Consider the following 26054-nt stretch of genomic DNA (forward strand, 5'->3'; position numbering starts at 1 on the left):
TTGAGTGTGTTACTGAACTGAACCGTCCCTCGTTACTGAAGGAATTTAAAAACATGTATTATCGCCTACATTCACTGTGAAATTTGACACCATAGCTGTTAACTTTCCCACATCTCCCACAACACGTGTGCTTCGAAAGAACAATACGTCACGGACCAGAACCAGAACACGCAGTGGGACTGTTTCAGATGAGTCAGAATCACAGCAACACGTATCTCCTCATCGGGGCGTCATAATATTAACTTTCGGACGAAGACTCGTACGAACTGACGTGTGAAACGTCAGCGTAATTGATCAACTATTCAATGCACTCGTCTTTCTTGCGTGTGCTTTGTGAGGACGGTCATATTGGTTTCCAGTTTAAGTGTTCGGGTCCTTTCAGATTGAAGAGGCCGCTTTAACTCACTGCCAATCACTTGTATTATTTAAAAAAAAAAGAAAAAAAAGAAAAAGCAAGGTAGCGAGGTGGGGGACGGATATGGGAACGGGGTTTTCAAAGTTTTCCAATCAGACTTCACAACGGCTTCATTTCACAGCCAATGAGACTGGCAGGAGATGACATCATTAGTTAGGCCAGAAATATTAGATTTTGTCTGTTGTGCATGCAGGTGCAATGATAACATATTTTTGCTTCGCGTTTCTTATTCAGTTGTAAAGAACCTGATTGAGGTTTTGCACGTGGTTTTTGTTGTTGTTTTTTTCGGTTAAATTGCTCTCGACATGAATCTATCCCGCCTCGCTCCCGGTGAAGAGCTTTCTGCCCGCACTCGAGAGAGAGAGAGGAGCCGCCTTCGCCACGAGGAGCACTCTGAGAATATGCGCTCCCCGGCTCTGAAATTATCCGTCGGGTCCGACGAGAGACGCGGAGGCATAATGTGCTGCTCTCTCGACAGCCGAGGTAATGGATGGGAGTGAAAACGCCAGCTGCAGCGCAGCACGCAGTTCAAGTGAGTTTATGTTTTTCTTTTTCCCGTGCCGTGATTCATTTTTTACACGTTGGTGACTACACGGGCAGGAAAAAAAACAAAAAATAAAAGTACTAATGATGTAATTCATCCGAAGGGAAGAGCTGAGCTTTGAGAAATGGGAGCAATTTTCTTTTATCAAGAGCTGCGACTTTTATTAGGCCCTTAAAAAAATGTTTTCTTTTTAGCCATGCTAGCGGCGTGGATGTAATGACGGTCACCACCAATGTCAAGACAGAAATATATCAGCAAGTTTGTGGAATTTCTGTAGATATTCAAGGCCGAGAGGCTAAATAGTCATGACTTTAGTGGTCCTGCAGCTCTATCGCCACCATCTGGTCAAAGTTGTCTTACATATGGCTCAATATATCTCAACACCTACTTGAAGAATTTGTATTGAATTTTGAATATTCCCGCTGTCGTATTCTGTTGTCTTCTATTGTAACCATTAGGTTGATATTTTTGCTTCTTGGATATCTGAACATCCGTTAGCTGGATTATTATGAAATTTTGTTCTCGTAAGGGGCATTTTTAACCAAAGCAGAAACCGCTCTGGTTCACAAACCAAAAATGGAATAGTTTTATGAATTGTAAACAACCAAAATAGATGTTGGGAACATGTAAAACCTGAAGATTTTCCATGGCCTACAAAAAAAAAAAAAAAAGACGTCTATTGTTATGGTTACAGATTGGTCGAAATGTGAGTGCTGTTTTCAAGGCGGCGAACTTTTACTTCTTTTCAGGTTCTTCTTCTGCTCATTAATGAGGGATGAAACGCTGCCTCAACTTCCTGAAATCTGTCCCGAAAGTCAGAACCATCCAGAAAAGTATTTTCACACCAAGACCACATCTCTTGGCTGGACCACATTTTAATTCTTTGGTCCGAGGGACTTTTCACAGTCGGTATTTCCAGTTAAAAAGTCTGGAGTTCCTAATACCACTGCATGCCGACCACAAATACAGAAAAGCAGTTTTATATTTAGTAGTAGTTGTATGGTCCAGTATAACCCAGCTGTCAACATTTATCTGAAACAAAAGCTGAAAACAAACACGGTAAAACAAAGTCCCAGGAGGTCACAGACGAATAAAGCATTAAAAAATAAAAAGTGAGTCCGATTGCTCCGTCACAGCAAAAACACTTCGCTGCTGTTAGCTTCTTTCTTGCCGCGGTCGATTTGAACGTAAAGGCTTTTGAAGCTCTGCCAATTAAACTGGCTCGTGGCTGTAACACAGACGGCAGCGTTCAATGCTTCATCTTTAAAAGGCCGAGCTCTTCCGTCAGACCCTATACGTCCCTCTCCTCCAATCAGCCGCCTTTCCCCCCGTCGTCTCCGTCTCACTCGCATTTCGCTGCACCCGTCAAAATTTGTAAAGAAGCTAAAAAGTCACGCTGAGGATTTTTTTTTTTTTTTTTTCCTTTAAGTTACAGTGAACAAACTCAATAACGCAGCCCGGAAAACAGTATTTAAAATGACTAATCCCAAAGGGAATATAGAGTAACTGCTTCAATTTGTTTTCCTCTTGTCTACTTTGCATTATTAAATATATAATATCAGCCCTACTCTGGCATGAAATAAGATGATTAGTGGCTCCTATCTTATGTCCGCCGGTGTCGGAAATCCCATCAGGTAAAGCACACAAGCAGGAATGATAAATAAAACCTCGGCGTGTAAGCATACGAAGCGCAGCGTTCACAGCCGGAGACTAAACGGCATCTAAAGGAGGTCAAATTCATGACGTTTGTTGGTGTTTATGGTGTCAATCTAATGCAAAGTGTTGCTGAGCCCAAGCGCAGAAATCACGTGACCGATGTCGAAGAAATCGGCAGGACAACACAACATAAACAAGCAGCTGGCAGCCACTCCGGCGGTTCAATGGACCGCTGGCTGACGGTCAACTGAACCCGTCTTCTCTTTACATCGTCCGGCTGTCAATCACTCCACTCAAACTCTGCCAGCTCTGAAGCAGGACAGGCTCATGTTTCATTTAGCAGCTGCATGGAAGCCGAACAGAGGAAGAAAAAGAAAAAAAACAACAAAAAAACGGTCTACAGCATGTCGGATATTTCAGCCGCTTATAGCTCGGTCCATTATATTCCTGCGCTATAAAGAGAATCCAGCAGCAATCATCTCTTCGTATTGCTCCCCTTTTTAGATAATTGCAGTAACCGACGGCAGCGCGCGTCTTTTGCTATCCAGCCTTTAACTGCACGAAAGCCTTTCAAGCCTGCAGAGCATAAATGTTTGATACTCAAAAGGTGGAATCAAAACCGGCTCGGACGCAGCTGCTTTTAAAAAAATATATATATATATATATATATATATCCAAGGTATGAAGAAAGCTGTGAAATCATCAGAGAACACAAATAACTATAATAACAAATAACTCAAATTTCAGACTTGTATTTTGATTTGTTTGATTTTTTTTTTAGGGGGATGTGCAGAGTCCCTTTAAAACTCAGGCATTTTTTTTATGCAAATGTTAATAAAGTTCACTCAGAAGACTTTCTTACATCATGTGGGCGTGTCCGGTAAAAATCAATCAAATCCAGCCCCTGGTCCCAATCAGCCAATCATGTCACACCTGTCAAACTTGAAATCTGTTCTTCTTCTTCCAAGTCGGGCACTTTCACATTATTAACATTCTCACTGTTGTGCACTTGGCAGTAAATTCCTCATCTGATCACATACAAGTCTCTCCTGATTGGTCGGCACCGTAACAAAGAGGAGCTCCTATGTGTGCTGCTATTGGTCCTTTGGACATCATTCATTCGTCCATTTGTTAATTTATGAAATTAAAACACTGCTGATGTGTAGATTAGCAGTACATTATGTCATATATCCACAGTGTTTGTCGGTTGTTGCCCGACCGTCATCAATATCCGGATCAATACCGATAACCATCCCTTCTTATGTACAGTATCTAGTTCCTCAGAACTGGTATCTGGACCTGATTGGTCCATTCTGCTGCAGTCCTCATGTGGCCTCATGTTAACTCACATTAAAATGCTAATGAGTTCCAAGCATGTTGGGAAAAGAGTAAATGCAGATCTCCAGAGCTGAAGTATTTGAATAAGAGATAATTAAAAAAAATTTAAAAAGTAGGGAAACTACTGATTTTAACAGATTTAGTGGAAAAATTCAAGCTATTTCTTATTTCAATGTTATGAAACGTTAAATTTGAGGGGAGAAAAAAAAGGCTCATCATCATCATCATCATCATCATCATCATCTCTTTATAAATCCGCTGCGGCGATTAACCGCGGAGAAGCGTTCACTGCGCATTAGTGGACTTAATGGAGTATCCACCGCAAATTCATTTTCCAACTCATTTACATTTGTGCAAACATTACAGTCCCGGTTGTTTACAGGAAGCCAAACCAACGCTAGTAGCTCTGAGGAGGAGAATGAGAATATGATACGAGAGAGAGAGAGAGAGAGAGAGAGAGAGAGAGAGAGAGAGAGAGGGAAAAAAAAAAAAAAAGATCGAAAGGATAATCGGAGCTCTGGAAAAAAAAAAAACGGGAACGTTTGAGCGCAGGCCGCATCAATGTTTTGCATCGTGTTCGGTAAATCCCTGCAGACCTGTCCGTCGATACGGCTTTAAAACATTTACAGACTTCCTCTTGGTGGGCAGCCCAGTCTGCCCGTCCCCCCCCCCGTCCCTCCCCCCTCAAAGGGTCCCGAAACACGCGTGATAAAAGCGTGTTTTCATAGAGCTGCACGGATCTACCAAACAACAGCAACACCACGCCGACCCCTGGATGACGCCACCTCCTCCTCCCTTCTACGGGAGGCTGCTGAATATTTCATCCAATCTTCAGAGTGCACAAGTTTTTATTTTATTTTATTTTATTTTTTTTGGGGGGGGGGGGCAGGTCAGGGAGAGGTGACGGCGTGAAGAGATGAAAAGAAAGAAACGCAGAGAAGCGCTGTTAGTAGAAGGTGTGAAGGCAAGCAGCAGCAGCATCATCATCCTCCTCCTCCTCCCTTCTGTCCCGTCTCCGTCCCGCCACCAACCCAACCCCCCCCCCCCCCCCAACCCCTTCCCCCCCCCCGCTCGCCCGCGGTGCCACTCTCCTCTCCACAGGCTCACGCGCTGCTGCTTTTTTTTTTTTTTTTGCCTGATAAGATGATTTGCCACTTCATTACTAATTGATAATCGCCAGAGAGAAACGCTCATTAGTCCAAGTGCTGAACAGTGCAGCTATGGCGTGCTGACATTTTCAGCCGTACACCGTAATGACTGTGTTGATGTTGGCAAATTTGTCTCTTAACGCAATGCAAAAAAAACCAAAAAACAGGCTTTTGTGTGAAAGAGATGAAGACAAACTCAGAACGATCTTCATCCACATCTCTAACAACGCTATTATTGAGATCAACGCTCGTAGTTACGAACTTAAAAGTCTTCAACTTCTTTATGTTTGTAAAACTTTCATTTGAACTTAATTCATTGCAGCACTTTATCCAAGTTAACGCTGCTCAGTGTTTCAGATGTTGATGTAAACAGAAATTCCCTTCACTCAAAAAACTTCAGTGTGCAGCATTTAGGAGGAATCTATTAGCAGAAATGGAAAATAATATTCATAATTACGTTTTCATGAATGTTTAACCACGAGAAATTAAGAATTATTGTGTTTTTTTTACAGAGGCGTCGGGAGGAAATCCGAGCATCGACAGCACGAGAAAAAAACATGCAAACTGCTGTCCCACCACCATATTCCAGTATAATTACCACATATTTCATCAAATATTCATTTTGTAATATGGAATCAATCTTAATATTGCATTAAAGCTTCCTGTTTCTGTTGACACGACTTTTCACTCTTCTTCCCTGTTAGGAAGACGTCTCCGGTGTCGGCAGGGGAATTTAGTTGTGTCTAAATCACGACACACAGTTAACGTATTATTATCAGAGCGTATCTTTTATCCCCGTTTCGTGTCGGGCAGCTGCGTGACGGTCCAGATGGGGCGGTAAACAGCGCGCTGACCTGCCGCTGGGCAGGTCACTGTTTTATGACACGCATATGTTGGTTAGAAGGGCAGAAAACGAGCACTGGCCTGCCCATAGGTCAAAAATCTAAAATAATATTTTCAAGTAGAAGCACCCTGCAGTCAGTCAAAATGTGAAACTGAGAAGAAACTGGGTCCTACAACCGGACAATGACTGAAAACACTAAGCCCCGCCCACCTATTCCAGAAGCCCGACTCCACCCGGGGCACATCAAACCAGAAACACCTGCAAATATAGCTCATTTGTGAGGCCTAATATCAAACTAATTATGGATATATTTTCAGATGAACCAGCAGAAAACTGATCTTCAGGAGAGAATTTAGCCGATGACAATATAATAACTTGTAGAAAACATTTTCGGACTTTGTATTTCGTGAGAGAAGTTGATGCTTTTTTGAATGGAAGTCTGAGAGTCAGAGGTTTTTTTGGCCTTCAGTGGTATTGCACTTTAAGGCACTTTTACACTTCAATACCATTTTTACATACAATCCAGGTATGCATGTATATGTGCACTTATCTAAAATGTCTAAAATACTGCATTATATATCTGGGCGGGGCCTAAGTTGGATGGGGCGTGGCCTACGTTTGTTGAACTGCACCAAAATGTGCAAGAAGTGCTTTATAAATAAAGTTTGATTTAATTTTGAATTGAGAAGTTGGAAAGGGATTTAAAATGTCCAGTGAGTTCTATTCAAAGATTATAATTTATTTTGTTAATTATAATTGCAAAAAAAGAAGAAATAAACGCTACTGCGAACTGTCACATCGAGCACTGAGTATGTACAGCCATGAGTCAAATGTGCCGTTCTTGAAATAGACGTCCTGTGCTCGAAGCGGAACTGACTGTGACCACTCAATTTGCCCTCAACCAACCACAGCGCACCTGCAAGGCACGACGGACCAATCGGCGGTCGGGGACTCGCTCCTCCCACTCGATGGCGGTAACGCACCGCCGCCCTTTACGGCACCTCTGGGCTCCCTCTGCTCCGCTGGCAGCCGGCCCTCCACCAGCTGGAATAATATTGTGTAATTGCTATTGACATATTGCGACCGGGAGACGATCAGCAGGCACGTCCTCGGCTGCGCCTCCACGGAATTAACAGCTTGTGACACGCTGGCGGACTCCACGAGGAGCCGAGCCGACAGCTGCAGTCGAGAGCGCTGCGCTCAGTTCAACAAGAGAGGATTTCCAAAATGTAACGCGGCTCCCTGTCGCCAATCAATATTTCACACCTCGCATTATTAGCAACAGTGTTTGACAGAAACACAAAAAAAGGTACGACCAGAATTACCAACTTAAAAATCCTTTCCCCAACCGGGTTGGTATGCATGTTTAGATTTAGCAATAATGCAGCTTTAATATTCATGAAAATAAAGCTTATTTTTCATTTTAAATTGTTTGTATGCGCCTTAAAAATTCGGCTTTATTTGCACGCAAGTTTGCATTGTGTAAATTTTTTTCATTTCCTGTTTTGGAATTTCCTCTCAGTTGCATGTTTTTGCGAAGCGGCAAACAGTATTGACGTCAGCCGTTACGAAGCCTCGAGTTTGGGGTAACCACACTGGTGCTCTAGGACTCTTCAATTGCTTTAGGTTTTGAGCCTTGACGATCATTCCTGTTATATAGGTCACCTTGCTGTCCATTGTCGTAGATTAAACTGTGGAATTGAAGCCCCGGACTCATTGCTATCATTGCCTTCGGCGCCTCCCTCTACGTTTTCTCTTGCGTACCTTTCATCTCTCCCATGTCCAGGGTCTTTCCCAGCTGCTCCAGCAGGTCTGCTCTGGCGGCGTTCTTCTTGTGCTTTTTGCCATCGTAGTGTTGCTGAGCCATGCCGGGGTTGTTGAACCAGGCGTTGCATAGCTGGCAGTAGCGGTCGGAGTCGCGGCGCTGTCGCGGCGAGGTCATGGGGGACGTTTCTGGGGAGCTCTTTACAGGACTGGGGGACGCCTCTGAAGGAAGAACAACACACAGCACACAGTGAGACAGAATTATTTTTAAATGGACCACCAGAAAACTAAGGAGAAATAACTTTAGCTGGAAAAACCTTGATTAATTGTGGACATTTCTTTTGGCCTCATTTTTTCAGACTTGGCAGCTAAGTCCACTTTTATATAATACAGTCTGTAATAAATTAGCTTTAAAGTAAAATAGCTGTAAGGTCTGCTGATTTAAAGTGACTGATGTTAACCACATTTTCATACAAGATACAGACAATTTTTCATACATACAACAATGCGGACTGATAACTGCACGTCAACATCGCCTGAAAACACGAGTTGGCTTTTTAGAGTGTAGATTTGTAGCTGGCGGACAGAGAGCAACGTTCTGGGCCTTAATGAGCAGAGATCATCGGCGATGTAACGGCGACCGCGGCCTCGTCGGAGCGCAGCCTCTGAATAACAAGCTGTTATCTCCATTAAACGCCTGAAGAGGAAAACCTAAATTCTTCTTGGCAAACGGATTGAAGAGCCTGCTCGTCTCGGGGCTGCCCACTTGTGCCTTCACGCATGGACGACGGCATTAACCCCGGACGAGCCCCCGCGTTGCACCGAGCGCTTCCCCCAACCGCCTCCCCCGACACAAAACGGCACTATCAACTTAATCAGTTTTAACACTCCGGCGCTCCGAGTCAACACTCGGTGTCGTCCCGTTTACACCAGTCAACGTTTCAAAATGTAATCGCCAGGGAAAAAAATATCGGAGAGGATGTCTGGAACCTTAATTGTCAGCACTTTGCTCCCTTGTTTAGGGTTCCTCAGTGAGTCAGAGCCGAGCTGCAGGCAGAGCACCGTTTACATTTGCATTATATTTTACATTCAGCACTGGGCTGATGCTATTATGTAGGATTTCAAATCTGGGGCTTCTGCGGTTATAGGATGACCTCTCCGTCTAATAGGCCAATGTAAACTGTCAGAATGAATTTAATCCCTGTGGTTGCCTTTCGCGAGCAGGTCAGAGGTCGGCAGCATTAACAGCAGCCTTCCCCACCCCCAGGGAGGTGTTAGCAGTTTGAATGCCTTGCTCAAAGGAAATTAAAAAAGGGAAGGGTGTTGCTCCCAGCATGCAACTGTATTCCAAGGACAACTCTAGAGCCAGTCTGCCTGAGAAGCTTCGGATTAAAGGAGCGAGTCGGTTCTCAGTCGGTGAAAAAGCATCCAAAATATAAAGAAGAGCGTCCATCAAAGCTGTTTAGACGCCTCCTGGCGTATATGAGACATAACCTGAAAGAGGAGCGCAACAACAACAGTCAGGCAATTACCTGGCAGAGCAGATACGGCGAAGACAGAATGAAAGAAATGAGAGGGAAGCTCAAAGGAGGTGAAATATTTCCATTTTGTGGAAATAACAGAAGTTAGAGGAGGTAATTGTTGCTCTTGATACAGTTATAAGCTCCACGCTGCATACAAAGTCATATAATGATTATTATTATTAGTGGTTGTTGATTTCACAAATCACCTTAGTTTAGCATAATACCGTAAGTGCAAGCGCATCTGGGGGGGGCATCTGGCCAGGCTTCATACTAACGCTCGCTAATTAACACATTAGTGGAAATGTAGGAATGACGGTTGATGAGTGCAGCAGCTGGTTGCAAAGAAAGTTTTAATACATTCAAGCCCCGTAGAACAATGCAGCATTTACATCGTTGTTTGCGAGAGGATTACAAATGTCCCGACTGTATATTTTGCATCGTGTTATTATCTTTGTGGAGGTGACAATGTTGTTTTTGAGTTGTGGTTTGTTTCCTAACTTCCAACCATGTGTTTTTGAGACAAGTTTCATTTTCCGATATATCAAACTCCTCAAAGCATCCAGTAGGTTTCAATTTCAACCACTACAGGAAAACGTGTAACTTTCACGCCTTGGCAGCCCAAAGCGTGGCCATCTCACATTTTGCTGCAGTGGACGCGGGCGTGTCAATTTCACGCTTTGCCATGATGCCGGGTTGCTCATTTGGAGGAGTTGGTGTCTCCTCTGAAAAAGCAGAATAAACATGCCATATCGTGCGTTACAGTCTAAAACTGACCACTCGATACACCAGCAAATGCTGCAACTTTTCCCGGCATTGTTCTCTATTACTTTCGTCTTGTCACAAATCTTCGATCTGAACTGGACTCAACACTCCCACTCGTCCTCTGTTAGTTTGCTGTGCTGACTTTAACGTGGCGATTATTCAAATGCTCAATTTCGGGACACCAGTAACGGCATCTGTGCCACTTACAGCACCGATCCAAAAAAAGGCACTGCTTACCCGGCTGTGGCTTCACAAAACCACATTACGGGCAATTTAACTCGATTTAAACATCAAATGAAATTAAAGAGATAAATGACGAAAACCAAAACCCAGCGCTGAAAGCTGCTAAAATGCTCTCTACAGCTGAAGGAGGGAACACAGCAGATAAATTATAATGTGTGTGTTTCTCCCTACACAGTGATTTAATCAGTGATTTGTATGGTGATATTGATCAGTGCAGCCTTAAACCAGGGAGGCGTGGCCTGTACGGGTGGCGCGTGGAAAGAAGAAATACCGCCTGTGATGTCAAAGTCCCGCAGCTTTGTATGTTTATCATCCACACTGACTCCCGGGCTACTACAGTAGGCTCCTCTTAGGGTTATGTTGAGCATCTGTTCATGTAGGTTATTGCATTATCAGAGGATTTATCTGTTGCAAAATGCAGAGAAGAAGAAGAAAGAAGAGAGATTCTGGCGAATCATTTTCCACGTACACACTCAGGAATTAACCGGGCAACGATTACAAGGCAAAGATCATTTATCAACATCGGGCGCGACCTCTACATACAGCACCCTCCTCCAAGCGGGAGTGTAATCACCTCTGATTTAATATTCCTTACCGCCACTTTATGACTGCGCGTTACCGGCCATTTGTCTCCCGCGGCCCGCCGGTTTAACCCAAAGTCTTTACGTCGAGTCCCGCGGACTCCTCGTTTATAACGGGCCGCGTTATTGCAAGGAACGAGGCTCTCCGGCGTCATAGATAACCCAGCGGGCACATAAAAGGAAAATCTAACTCCCTCTCCTCCCATTTAGCGCATCATTAGAGCCATACTGCTTAACACCCCGCCTCCCCCCTTCCCCACCTCCCTTCTGTGCTTTGATTGAGGGTTCAGCTCAGTCCACGGAGGCGGGGGCTCATACACCACCACCACCACAACCACCAAGAGGCAGATGGTGTCGGCACCATGTGGCACCTGCTGCGTAAAAGGACACTTCAAACACCCGCTGAAAAAAGAAAAACCGGCCCCCTCGGTCTCTCTCCATATAACAGGTTTAAAAAAATAAATAAATAAATAAAAATAAAAAAATTGCGGCTTCTTTTGCTGCACAAGAAGTGAATTTGTGAGAATTTGTGGATACGCTGTACTCGGTGCGGCGAGCACGCTCTGAGAGGAGTGCAGCTCTTTCACGAAAGCCTTACAATTGTTCTGACATTGATGTCGGGAGAAGGAAAACATTTTTTTTTTTTTTTTTTTTTTTTTTTTTTTAGGAGAATCGTCAGTGAAGCAGGGGATGAATCATCTGAGCCTGATGGTCTTGATTTATCATCATCAAGTCAAGGAGACCGTACACACATGGCACATTTCACAATGGCAGCCTTGTAGCTGGTTAGTCAGAGGACGGACACACACACACACACACACACACACACACACACACACACACACACACACACACACACACACACACACACACACGTGGTTTATTGGCCTGATAGGCTTTCTGCTGTCTGACCAAATGTGAGGGGGGGTTGGAGGGGAGGCTTCTCTCTGTTGGTTCAAATTGTAGGAAAAAAAAGTGCTGAGGTTTGAAGCAATTCAGCACACAAAGCATCAAATTCTACACTTCTTTAGTTTCTTTAGTACAATTTCACAAAAGGTGTTTTGATGGCAAATGGACATAAAAGTTGGAGTAGTTGTTGGTGGAACTACGGAATTAGTTGTGTACGGATATAAAGCCCATTTCAAGTATCATATACAGAGACTTGGGATGAAATCACTAAAGATTTTGTGTGCCACGATGTATGTGATTTACTGGTAATCCTCAGCGGATATATAACTTCAACGAGTTCTACTACTCAACCACCTGCAATTGAATAAATGCCTGCGACATGTATGCACTGTATTTTACTTGCTGATCTCATTGCGAGTTATTCGGGGTTGATTAAAACGAGCTAAACTGAAGTTAAAAAACAACTTACATTGCTCACAACCCTGAGACGTCTCAGAAGGTTCCCGGTGGAACTCCGTGTTGACAGTCTGAATCTGGGGGGACGAATTCACGGTTGAAGAAAACCCACCTGGTTTACAACCAAACTTAAATACTTTTATATGTCACAAGCCAAATTGCTTCGGTACCATTCTAGCGTCAAAATAAATGCCTCGTCATTCGCTGCCACGTTTCGATACCGAGGCTACATCTACGCTAACACCTCAGCTCTGTTTACGGAAGAGTAAACAGTGTTTTTGAGCCCAAGCGTTTTCCAAACACAAGCTTGCTCGGTTTCAACTTAAATTTTACAATTACGACACCTTATTTCTTTTCAAACTCATTTTTGGCCACACGTGTCTGAGCCGCGTGTAGCGGCAGTAACGGGAAGCTTCTTCCGTCTAACTAATGACTACTGATAGCACAGTAGTTCAGTAAATTGCAGTGAAAACTTGCACGATGAGGCGTTTAGGGAACTGGAGATCTGGTAATTGTAGCTACAGAAAAACAAGCCGGGTTACACCGTCCCCTTCTAAACTGCATGAAAACTACAGATTTATGTTGTGACAATGTCATATCAAGTTTTTCCTTTGGTCCAAATAGATTTGATATAACTGGAATGGAGAAAAGAATAGAACAGAAATCTGTATGGACGTCAAGGTTTCTGCACCATCATTGACGTTCACGAAAGTTCGGGAATGAACACTGGCAATCCCTGCAAGCTGCTGAGATGGTTGAATGTGAAAACCACGTACAGTATGTGCCTGGATGTCTCTGCACAGAAAGCATCACACCTTCGTAGTAGTTTAAAAATCATTCCGATTCAGCCTGTGAGTTTCCTGTCTTTCAGTAGAGACATTTTCTTTCCTCCCAGTAATTAGTCACATTCACGTCGCTAAGCGTTTGTCCCCGGGGAGACGCACGCCACTCCTGTTAGAAGCCGAGCTTACATTTCAAATGACAGCTCTACATAAACAGCCTTGTTTCCACATTAATGCAAATACATTTCATAAATTATGACGCCGGCGTTTGTTTCTTTATTAAAAATATACGGGAGTGGCGAGCTTTGGATGCAGAAGCCGCACTGCGGCGAACACTTTGCTCCTCGCTGTCAGCCGTCAATTTACAACTCATTCACATGTATTTATTCAGCTCTTATGCGGCTGTTTGTGTGAAGAATTTCGCTCATCTCTGACCCGCTTAAGTTCGCAACAAAAACACTAAAAATCCATTAAAAAAAATCAAATGTAGGCTGGTGGGAGAGCAATCCTTTCAGCCACTCAAAAGGCTGAAGGAAACACGCACATGGCACACTAATGCAACATTTTATTTCTCAGCTAAAGTAGGACACGTTTTTTTTTTTTTTTTTTTGCTCGCACTAGTTATCGAGCTCCAAAAAAAAAAACAAATATGTATGCAGACGGAGAAGCAGGACAAAGTAGACCTATTTAGCGGTAACAGAGTTATAAATCTGAGGAGATTGAGCATCTGCGAGAAGAAGGGGGGATCAAAGTGCTCTGAATCCATGCACTTATCTCTTCCCTCCAACCCCTCCAACCCCCCCCAGGGCTCCCCACCCACACTACAAACCCCTGCCCCGTACCGACTCGGGGAAACAAAACGCTCTGCCTCCGAGAAAAGAATCTCTCCGAGCGTGTGCACGCCGCGGAAAAAGCAAACAAACAAAAACATCTCCATCCTGAGATTTATTACCGTCTCAACCTGCACTGCAGACAATTTGTCCTTTAGACAAAAAGTTGTAAAGTTGTAGTAGGAGGGGGGGGAAAAAATACAAGATGGGGGAGCGTAAGCACCGAGTCTGTCACGAAGTGCGATCACAGGTGAAAAATAATGCGTCGACTAAGCGGGATATTAACAATGATAAAACCGCGGATGTAAAAATGAGCACAGCTGCAGTTCGTCTGAATCGCATTTAAGTGCAGTTAAAGTTTTGAGTCAAATGCGTCTGCAAAGTACGGTGAAAAATAAACTTTTGTTTTTGCTGTTGAACTTTTGGAACGCTGGTTGACCTGAAGACACTTCTGGAACTACAAAACTACAAAAGAAGGCAATTTTAAACTGGTCTCAGACAATATGAAATTAGCCTTATTTTGACACGTTTAAGTCATCCCCGACACAAATCGTAGACTGGATGTAAAAGTGTTCGTAGCTTCCGGGTCTCAAAAATGAGGCAGATGCAGAAGTGTCTTAAACTGCAATACCACCGAGTGCCACTTGAGGTCGGCTCCAAAAAGCCTCCGGCTCCATAGACTCCCATTCAACTTCTGTCAGTCAATGAAATGTCTCCAGCACTTATCTCGGTGTTGTTAGCTAAAGTCGCTACTTCTTATTTGTTTTCTGGCGGTCCGTCTGAAAATAATCCCTCATTCATTAGAAAATAAGCTTCCAAAAGACCTGTTTTTGGGGGCGTGTCTATTTGATCGACAGGCTTGTGGTGCAGTCAGGTTACGGCTATCGGTGGGCGGGACGTGGTATCGGCGGGTTTCCAGTCAGATCCACCGCTCGCTCGTCCAAATATGGTCACTTCTGGCTCCAGACTGCTCAAGACTAGCGAGACTGCAGCGGCCAAAATCAAAACATATTTTTGGGCGAGCTGGGGGAGGAGCTAGTGGCGGCTCTGACTCAACCTGATTGGCGACCCGACGTTACTACGTCCCGCCCACCGATAGCTGTAACCTGACTGCGCGACAGGCCTGTCAATCAAACAGACACGCCCCCAAAAACAGGTCTTTTTGATTGGATTATTTTCAGATGGACGGCCAGAAAACTAATAAGAAGGCGCAACTTTAGCTGTCAACACTAGTTCAGCTAGTGAGGGTTTAAATCACTTTATGTAACATACACGTATTTTACCACATTAGTCGAAGCTTTTATTCTCGTGCTGCAGTTTATGACAACGATCTCATCGTAAGAGCACCACGTTCCTGTCCTTACGTTCATTTCTGATCGGTCCAACTTTATGAGGCTCTCAAGACACAAATCGTACGAATATGTAAAACAGTACGAAATCAGAGGCAGATCGTGTGAGAAAACAGCAGGGAAGCAGAACGCAATTTAAAAACTACAGGAGCCCCGTAAATGTGACTGCTGGGTTTCAGACACTTTAACTGTTGGTTATTTGTGAACGGGGCGAGGGGCACTTAGAGCCTTGTGATAATAGCCCCAGTTAAACGTAATGGAGGAGGCCACGGCCGCGTTACGACGCCAACATTTCAGCTCCGGCATTTCTCCAAAATCACGTCGCCGAAAAAAAATCAGTGTGGGGGGAAAATATACATCCCCACATTAAGCTGCAGATGTTTAAAGGTAGCGACATTCACGGCAGCTATTGTCCTCGCGGCCCAGACAATTTGGAAACGGACCAGGATGCGGAAGTACGGAAAATACATGATTATATAAAAAAAAAGCACTAATAACAACGCCAACATTCATTCAGCTTGCCTGAGCTCTGAAATGGAAAAAAAAAAAAAAAAAGGGGGGGAAGGAGGGGAGGAATTGCAAACACATTGCAGCACCAGCAGTTGATAAAAATTCATGCAGATGAGCATGTGCTATGTGGGTCAGTGGAGATATTCGCATTCGCGCTGGAGTGAAAAGGGCAGGTTATTTAGTTAGCGTATGGAAGCTATGTGTAATACTGGAGCCGGTGGCAAAAAAGCATTAAACATTCATTTTCGACCGTCAGATGATATCTTTGCACCTTTGTAAAAGTTTGAAACTGCAGAACAACGGCTTACGCAGGTCTTTTTTTTTTTCTTCTTTTTTTTTTTAACAGTAGGATTGCAGATTGATGACGGCGCATTTCGGAAATGTTCGTCGTGGGTTTTGAATGGAGGTCACGGGAGCAAAAGGAGGATGCATACCATCTGTTCGAAGGGAGGGAAACAAATTAAACCAACACAGCAGGTTTACGAGGCTCTCCCTTGATGCTACGAGTCTCATCTTTCGTTTAAAAAAAAACAACCCAAAAACTTATCATCTGTTTGGATCTTCTCGTTGATTCTGGGAGAATTGTTCGCAGCTGTACGGCATCCGACAGAAAGGCTGCAAACAAACAGGAGGCCTCTCGAGAGGCAGCGGAGGAACTCGGCCAGTCCGCCGGTGTTAACTTGTGCAGAAATCGATAACCCGGGCCTTCCCTGGTGCCCCCCCCCCCCCCCTGGATTTGTCTTCCTGACATTTTCTATTTGTGACAGATCTGGGTGCCTGCACAATAGAGTTGCTTTAAATTACAGTTTCACAGGAAAAGAAACTAAAAGAAACAAGCTCAATCCAAAGCGAGCGGTTCTTTTTTTTTTTTCCGTTTCAACTGGAATCTGAGTCTACTGGACGAGAACAACACACTCCATCTTTTCCCTTCTGATGGCATGAGAACAACAGTTTGCATGCATTGCTAGTGAGGCAGAGCAAAGTCAGTGGGTTCATGCCAAGCAGCAAACCAGCAGTGATGTCACCCGTCGGTTTGTAAACAGCTGTTAACCGAAGCCTAGAGTTTGGATTTTAGGGCCGGCGCCATCTTGGAGTTTGGAGCAGGAAGTGACCATATTTGGACGAGCTCGGGGAGGAGCGAGCGGTCGATCTGACTCGATCTGTTTGGAAACCTGACGACACAACGTCCCGTCCATAGACTGTATTTAAAACTGGACGTACCTTCCAGGTCTGAAAAATGTGGCTTAAAAGTGCCTTAAGCTGCAATACCACCGAGCGCCACCAGAGGTTGGCTCCAAAAAGCCTATAACTATAGTCTCATAAAATGTAGTAGAAATGCAGTCCATAAAATTTATCCAGGAGTTATCTCGGCGTCGTTAGCCAAAGTCACGTCTTCTTATTAGTTTTCTGACGGTCCACCTGAAAATAATCCCGTCGCGAACTTGAAAAAGCATCAAAAAGTCGGGTTTTTGTCCGTTTGATTGACTTTGAATTTTATGAGACAAATTGAATGTGAGCTTATGGAGCCGGAGGCTTTTTAGAGCTGACCTCTAGTGGCACCCCGGTGGTATCGCAGCTTAAGGCACTTGTGCATCGGCCTCATTTTTCATAGCCAGAAGCTACGTCCACTGTTACATACAGTCTATGTGTTACATACAGTGTATGTGTTGAAGTTAATAAATGGTTCTCCACCTGCCATTTCAGGCTTTTCCATCCTAAAAGAGTGAATAAGGGAACTTTTTCATGATGAATCTGGTCCCATTTAAAAGTTTCTGATTCTGATATTGAGCATCTCAATCTAAAAAACGAAACTGCTTTCTAATGTGTCTTGTCAGTCGGAGAGGAGGTTCCACGGCACCCCAGCAGTTTGCTGGGTGTCAGCGCGATTGATGGGTCGAGCCAGCTCCCTCTTCTGGCTCAGACGGCGCTGCCTCTGTTCTGAACCATTGGCCACAGATGGCATCCTTAATGGCTGTGTCTGTCACCGACATGTGGCAAAAGAGAGCGAAATGGCAAAGGGCGATGTCTGAGCACTAAATCACCAGATGGCAACCAGAGTTACTCTGAAGAAAAAGTACAAATGCATCCAAACAATTTTCAAGTTCTCAACTGCAGTTCCCCTCAAAGCATGCGCCGTTTCAATTTTAGATACATCGAAATGTAATTTGTTGGCCTCTGATGTCTCTGCTGCATCCACACGAGGGGAAAAACTCAAAGTTCTGGAGAGTTGAGTGAAATCACTCGTCGCCGCTTTCAATTTCGAGAAAAGACATTTGGGGTCGAGTGAAGTGTGACTTGTTACCGTTAAAATGAGTCACAGTGTGAATTCATTTGAGGTGCAATCCAGTTTTATGGAAACGTTTGAGCAGCTGAAAATGTCTGAAACGCATCCGTTTAAAAAAAAAAGAAAAAAAGAGGAGATAACAAGACAACTTTTGAGAAATGAAGCGAGATATTTGGGTTCCCACTTCTTCCATTCCCGGGAAATCTGTTAACGCTGGACTACATCACAGAGAAATACAAAAAACGGATAATGAGATTTTAAAATATAACTTTATACAAGCGCACGCACAAAATGAGACGCCTGCTAACGATAATGCTAATGACGAAACTGAACATTTTGAACATACACACGTATATGTGTGTATATATATATATATATATATATATATATACATATATATATATACACACACATATATATACTTCAGTTTGGCATGAAGCTGTTTCCATCACTCCCTGAGCACATCAATATTTTAAACCTCCGAAGCAGCAGCAGACAGAGAGACTGTTGCAGACCACCCGAAATAAACAAAAAAACAAAAAAACAACGAGCCCACAGGTGGATTCTTTGAATGCAGCACGACGCCGCAGCAACACGGAGGTTGACCGGAGAGAGCGGCCAAATATTTGTTTTTGATTCGAGTCAGAATTTAAGACCTTATTAGTCATTTTCTTTCGTTTCAGGTTGTACGGCAGAAAGAAAGGGCAATTTTCTTTTGACTTTAAGAGTTCAAGCACACCGTTGTGGAGCCTCGGTGCTCGACTCCTTCTCTCCCACTTTCAGAAAATAAATGCTTTTCCGGCTGCTGCTGCTGCTGCTGCAGTGGAAGCAGTTATTCCATTCATTTTTCTTTTTTCTTTTCAGCCTGAGGGTTCAGTTCAAACATTAACTGAAAAGACAAGAGGCCGGTGCGCCAAATCTACCGGTTCAATCCCACTGCTTCCAGAGGAGGCTGCAGCGGTGAGACCGCGGGAGAAATCCAGGACGGCCCGACGACGTCAGGATAATAAGTCCGTTTCAAAACGCCAAGGGTCTTGTCGGTCGACAGAAAAAAAAAAACATCCCAACCGAAATTAAAAAGCAGCATTAAAATGAGGTGATTTCTGGAAGCACAAAACGTAAAACACGAAGCGGTAATTGAGTCGGTCGAGCGTGAGCCGCCGTAAACAAACAAGAGCTCCTTCAACGCTGCTCAGCGATCGGAAAATGTAAATGCGTGCTGTGTTTGTACCCCCCCCCCCCCCCCCCCGTGACCTTCGCTCATTATATTCTCACCGGCGCCAATTTGGAAGTAGATTCAAGGTGTGCAGCTGTCAGCGGATCCAACAACAGCAGCAGACTTCAAGACTAAAAGAGCAGTTGGTGATTACATCGGAGTAACGCACGCACCGTCGGAAAGATCCGGACAAACAAAGGCCGGCTGTTCGAGGAAGCTCCCGACGTATAATCTCAGCTGGATAAACTATTGTTGTGTTCCAGATGTTGTACTCGCACCATTTTGAGTGCATGAGTGCGTTCACGCTGTAAAAGTACAGAAACATTGCAGTACCGGGATGATGCACGCAAAAACGGTAAAAAAAAAAACTAAAAAAAACTGCTGGACACTTTCCACCCTAAACGGCCGCCGTCACCGGCTACGTAGAGGTAGGAGGGGGCGGGGCCACCGACGTGAGGGATTATTTATTCTTTTCTTCAAATGAAAGCGTCTGAAGAAGCTGCAGCTGTTCCTGAATCAGTGTTCGTTGAGCGTGGTTAAACAGAGGGCACATAGCAATGGCGTTTGCACAGCGGACCAATCAGCGAGCAGTGTCGGTGGTTAACCTGCGTTTTATCCCGCCCCCCCTCCTCCCCCTCCTTCACTGGGATTGGACGGCTCGTGACGGTGACGAGCGGAGCCTTCGCATTTCTTCAACCCTTGGTGACCGGGGAAAAAAAACAAAAACGTTTCGCGCTTGGCGTAGAATAAACGGTCAACCCCTCGTCGAGCTGCTCGTTTGAAGGTTTCTGGCGACGTAAAAATGGAAAATTCTCATTTCTTACTATAAAATAAGCCGAGATACGAAAATTCGCCAAATTTTGCTAAACGCCTTCCTGTAATTTACTTCGGGGAAAAGACCTGGTTTGGGAATGACTATTTTTTTAATCTGTCAAACGAATAAAATGAACTCAAAACTCATTCGTATCGCAACAAGTTACAAAAACCCAAACTTGCTGAATTATCGTGGACTCCAATTCAAACTTATAAATCCACCATTTTTTCAGACGTTGCATCGCCCTCCTTCCTGCTTAGTGTTTTGAAGTTTCGCCGGAGAGAGGGGCGGCGGTAAGAAAAGGGCGCAAGACTCACGCCTCAAGGTGAGCTCATCTCATCGGTGATGAAGAAGGCGGGACGGACAGATACGAGGGCAGACAGTGAAAATGGATTAGAGGTTCGATACAGTAAATTGCCGACCGAGCATCTCAGTGATAATCTTAATAGACGGGAAGTGGGAATGTCAGACGGCGGAGAGATCGGGCGTTTTTTTTTTTTTTTTTTTTCCTTAGAAAGTCATCGATTTTTTTTTCTTTCTCTCCCTCCTTTTAAAACAGCTTGCTTTGAGATTTCAACGTCGGGATTGGTGGGGTGGAGGGGGGGGGGGGGCAGAACAAAAAGCTCGGCGCTACGATGATTTAAGCGCATTTGTGTAAACGCCGTTCATGCATCGCTTTTTACGACTCCCGTAAATTACCCAGGGTTCCCGATGCCGTGAACGTTCCTGTCGGACCGGACCAAAGCGAGAGTGTCTTTTAGTGGACGAGTCGAGCGTCCGTATTAGAGAAGGACAAGATGGATCCCCGCGGGACGGAAGGGAGGTGGACAAATTCACACGTTAAAAAACAAAACACGGAGGGACGTGACTGGAATAAACCGAAGAACTACAACGCGACCGGAGAGGCGACATAACAACAGCCGGGGGGGGGGGGACCGTTGAATCCGTCCCCGCGGGGGGTCAGACTGTCAACAACGAGTTCTACCGGGAACCTTCTGAGGCGACTTAAGGGGGGGGAAAAAACGCGGCGCCGTGACTCGCTCGGTACGCGGGTAAACAAAACAAAATGATGTGCCGGCTTTTTGGTTACAACTCTTCGCTTGTCGGACCTCAAAAACACTCCAAACCCCCGACGGTCATTATCGAAGGGAAACTCAGCTGACATGCGGCCGTTGCGGATACAAACACGCGACTGAGGTAACGCACGCTTACAGCAAAAAAATAGTGTGCGAATCAGGTTCTGATGTTGATACAGCGAAATAACTAAAAATGCTTACTCGTGAAAGTTATAGCCCCCCCCCCCCCCTCTCCCCGCCCGGTCCGAGGCGCATTACTGTGCGGAAACACTTTCTGAACTTTTTGAACAGCTGACACAAAAACAGAGCGCACAAGTCGACAGAAAATACGTCGTCGCAGCAGCGACCCGCTCGACCAGATGCGATTTGTTCCTCCGACACTCTGCTGGGAAGATGTCGGGCCTCCTGCAGTTCCTCCCGCGCCCCCCGGTCCGGCACCTCCCCTGCTTCAGAGCCCTGAATCCAGACCCCCCCGAACACTCAGACCGTGCGCACGCAACAACACATCAGACGGGAGTCCAGCTCACAAACAGCCGGGGTCAAACAAAAAATAAAATAAATCAATGTGGCGAGAGCACAAACACGCTCGGTCCGAACCGAGTGCTGCGCAGTGATTTAAAAATAAACAGCAGCGTGGTTCTTGACCCACCTCACACACACACACACACACACACACACACACACACACACACACACACACACACCTACAAACATTGCAGCAAACACACGACACTTCTCATTCCTTAAATATTTTCCCTTTTTTTTTTTTTAAAAGAACAAAATCCCCTCTGAACACAACACTCGTCATTTATATAAATCCATGATGCATTTTTTTTTAGCGAGAGGGGAGGGGGTGGGGGGGTGGGGGGGAGGGAGGGCGTACCTTGGGTCGTGATGGCGGGCTGCTCTCCCAGTAGCAGCTTTAGCCTCTTGGCGTGGATTTTACCCTGGTAGTGTGACTGCGCCACCACGGCCGAGGTGAAGGACATGTTACACAGCGTGCAGCACTTGTTCTTGTCCACGTCGCCCTCGTCGCCGCCCTTAAAAAACAAACAAACAACAAAACAAAACAAAACAAAACAAGACACGTCAACAACGCGGAAAACTTCTCAATGATGCATCAATCCATCCATGGGAGCGATTTTTTTTTTATTTTTTATTTTTTTAACGAAATGTGTTACAAAAAGTACACACACACACACACGCACACACACACACACACACACACACACACACACACACACACACACACACAGCAGGATGCAGCTGCAGATTGAACACATCACTAGGTCTCAACCGACTGTGTGTGTGTGTGGGGGGGGGGGGGGCAGCACTCCAAGTCTACTAGCATTTAGCTCCTGGCGGGATGCAAATGGAGTCGACTCTTGTGTTTTAAACGGGGGGGGGGGGGGGGGGGGTTGACGCCGGGGCCAAGCATGGCTGATGGCGGGGCCGCTCCCCGAGCCTCCATCTGTTCAAGCTGGCCCAGGAAACTAAAAAATTTTTTTTTTTTTAAAAAGCGTTTTAAAGTTATCCTCTTGAGGGGGAGGGAGATGCTCGTGGTTTTTTTTTTTAATTTATTTGTTTCCTGCGACGTGAGAAGGAGAAGAGAGGAGGGGGGGAGGGAGGGGAGGGGGAGTGTTGTCCCGCCAGGCAGGTCAGGTCAAGGCTGATATTCAGAGCGAGAGGAAGAGGAAGAGGAGGGTGAACTCGGTGACCTCGTTCAAGATGTCTACTCCTCTACTCTGCCTGGGCGCGCTCTCCGCCAGATGTAGCGGATGAACAGCAGGCCGAAAGAGTGTGTGTGTGTGGTGTGTGTGTGGTGTGTGTGTGTGTGTGCGTGTGTGTGTGTGTGTGTGTGTCTTTCCAGTCGAACTGGCTCAGCTTGAGATGAAGTGCAGATAATGAGCCCGTTCACCTTCATGATGGATATACTTCTAACGCCAACAGCTCGGTAGGATGAGGTACCGATGTGTGTTGTCCGTAGAGTCTCACGTTCGGGATCTTACAAGTGCGAAGTCGTGACCGACTAAAAGTGAGGATGTTGTTTTGTTTTTATCATTTGGGGCTTAACGGGTTTAACGAGCTCGCTCCAGATGGACCGCCAGAAAACGAATAAGAAGGAGCGACTTCAGCTGACAACACAAGACTTTTTTGAGACTGGTTGAATGGGAGTCTATGGAGGCTTTTTGGAGCCGACCTCTGGTGGCACTCGGTGGTATTGCAGCTCAAGGCGCTTCGGCGTCGGCCTCATCAACATCAACTACTTACTGGATTGCATTGAAATGATGAAATGATATCGACATTCACGGCCCCCAGATGATGAACCCTACTTACTGACTTTTTTTTAATCTAGCGCCGACATTAAGACGACAGTTTTGTTTTTTAAGTAAAACAAAGTTTCAACAAATATTTAACGTAAACTTGCAACAGATATCTGACACCCAGAGGAAGAATTTAAATGTCTCTGGAGACACCGTACCGATCACAAATTGATCTGGATTTCGTCTTTAGTGTTTTAACAACTCTTACTGCACTGAGTTGAAGAGCCTCTTAAAATAAAGATAAAAAGGCAGTTACCTCCTTCATGGACGCCAGCTGATGCACTTGGCATGAACTGATGCCAGTTACATTGAAATTAAACGCAATCAAATGCCGATTTGGCTCATTTAAAGCGAGATCGTCTCAATTCGCGCTGGACCCGTCTCTGCTGTCGAACCCTTAATTGGACCTTTTGGGCGAACTTAATTCCAAATTCAAACTTGAGCTTTGACGCCATTCTTTTACCGGATGGGAACCAGCGTACGACAGCTGCCGGTTGATACCGAGTTTGTTTTAGAGCCTTGAAACACTATTTCCCTTCTTTCACTCTCATAGTGACCCGACAGGTGATTTCATCAGAGCTCAATTACTCTCAGCACCAATCAATCACTTCCAATTAGCCGGCGGAAGGACTCCTGTATTCCCTGCATCGGGCCGAGAGGACTTTCTGTCTAGAGGGAAGGCACAAACGGCTGAAAGGAAATGGTCAGTTATCAGTCATGTTTGTGGAGGCAGAGAAGCGACAAAGGAGCCTTCACGTTTGTGTTTTATATATTAAGGAAATCAATTTAAGTTATATAATCTAAGAACTGCTCGTTTGGCTTGTTTAAACATTTATTTCTTCAAACCAATAGGAATCCTTTAAGCGGAGGGAGGGCTTTGCAAACGAAAATTGAAGGGTAGAATTTGTTTGGTGGAATATTTGGTTGTGGGGAAGTGGAACTAGAATTAAAATGACTGAACTGAGACTGTGTATATAAAAGTGTTTGTAGCTTCCGGGTCTGAACAATGAGGCCGATGTAAAAGTGTCTTAAGCTGCAGTACCACCGACGGCCACTAGCGGCTGGCTCCAAATAGGCTCTGGCTCCATAGACTCCCATTCAACTTCTCTCATGAAATACAAAGTCGATATATATTTTCTCGACCAGTCACTATGGCGTCGTCAGCTAAAATCCCTCCTTCTTCTTAGTTTTCTAATTAGATATTATATATCTGTTATAAACAAAAACCTTTATTTCACATCTGCTTTTGTTACATTACCTTTTTACAACAGCCGAAACCGCTGACCAGCCGACTTCCATCGACACGATCATGGAGAGAAATGCATGAAATGACTGAAATATTCTGCTAGAACTAAAAACAACACAAAAAAAAAAACACCGCCGCCGGCGTTGTTTACGCTTTGATAAAAAAAACCAGATCAAAGCAGCATTGATCCACTGAGCTATAAGCCCCCCTCCCCTCGCCCCTCCCCCCCCCCCGTGTGTGTGACACGAATCATAATCATATTTGTTCACTTTCAGACACATTTGTACACAAATCTGTTAAATCTGCAGCTACAAGTCACATTTGTAAACAAAGTGCGCCCACAATATATTTCACGTAACACTAATAAAGCCAGTAATCGAGCTAATGAACGGTTTACAGACGGAAACGGTGGCAGGTGAATCAGCTTTCAAGCGTTTAAAAAAAGAAAAAAAGAGCTTCTCCCAAGAGGAAACTAATGTCATTGTGTGGGAGTTTTTATTTTTTTATTTTTTTTTATTGCAGTAAGCAAAACATCCAGCTCTCTAAAGACGCTGCGGGCAGACGGGTGTTAAAGCAGTTCAGGAGGAGATGTTACAAATCGCTTCATTTAGTAGATGTTTTTTTTTTTTTTGGCCCATCAATCGGTTTTTGAACTGTGACTCCGGCAGATCAGACCAACAGCGCCGAGCTGAAAAAAAAATTAAAAACTCCTCCGACAAGGACGTTCATCCTCAACAGGAATTATGAGAATTTGATCCTCATATGCAAAGTATAAAAAATAAAAATAAAAATAAAAGAAGGCGATTTTACCATTACAATGACCTCCCTGACCTAAACAAGAAAATATTTATAAATATTTACAAAATCTATTTCCAGAATCACAGGAAGTCAAAAGGGTTCGAGCTCGTTCTGCAAACTCGTGCATACAAAAAGTGAAATATTGTTGTTGTTTTTATTTTTTGCTGAATTTTAAACCTTCATTTCGACAAGTGTTTATCTGCGATTCCCTTACAGAAGAAAACACGTGACACACGTGTGCACGTGGGAAACGTGGTTTTAGACCATTTGAACACGTGAAGCCCCGCGTTTATCGTATGACGCAACATGCGTGCGTCATATATGTGAACACGTGTGATTGTTCACGTGAAATATCGCGGTTTTGGGACCTTTTCATGGCGTGACGGTTGTTTGAATCCCACGCAGACTCCCCACCGCCCCCCCCACCCCCCCAAATAAACACAATATCTTGGACCTGAAAATAGTGTGCGTCTGAGTATTTTCGTCCAGGTAGGGATGTTTTTTTTTCTTTTTTTGGACACTTTTCATGAAACAATAAAATTAAATAAAAGGAAAATGATACTCATGAACAAAAAAAAAAACATTAAAAAAAAAAAAAAAAACGGGACAAGTATGGATGTTTTTCAGGAACAGGGTTTCAAA

General features: G+C 44.5%; 1 protein-coding gene and 1 long non-coding RNA gene across 2 annotated transcripts in view; one reads left to right on the forward strand and one right to left on the reverse strand.

Moving 5' to 3' along the window:
- Positions 1-26054, reverse strand: part of zmat4a (zinc finger, matrin-type 4a) — a 103532-nt gene that overhangs the window by 24066 nt on the left and 53412 nt on the right. The window contains exons 4-5 of the mRNA XM_069166152.1: positions 21928-22084; positions 7710-7931 (exon numbers count right to left, since the gene is read on the reverse strand). Coding sequence (XP_069022253.1) covers positions 7710-7931; positions 21928-22084 — 379 coding nt within the window. The remainder of the gene's footprint in view (positions 1-7709; positions 7932-21927; positions 22085-26054) is intronic.
- Positions 665-5776, forward strand: LOC138208331 (uncharacterized). The gene is made up of 2 exons (XR_011179084.1): positions 665-947; positions 5614-5776. It is a non-coding gene; the product is annotated as an uncharacterized lncRNA (long non-coding RNA).

This window comes from Embiotoca jacksoni, unplaced genomic scaffold (genome assembly GCF_022577435.1).
Source record: "Embiotoca jacksoni isolate LCO1_2020_lvr unplaced genomic scaffold, fEmbJac1.0.p SCAF_37, whole genome shotgun sequence".
NCBI lineage: Eukaryota > Metazoa > Chordata > Actinopteri > Embiotocidae > Embiotoca > Embiotoca jacksoni.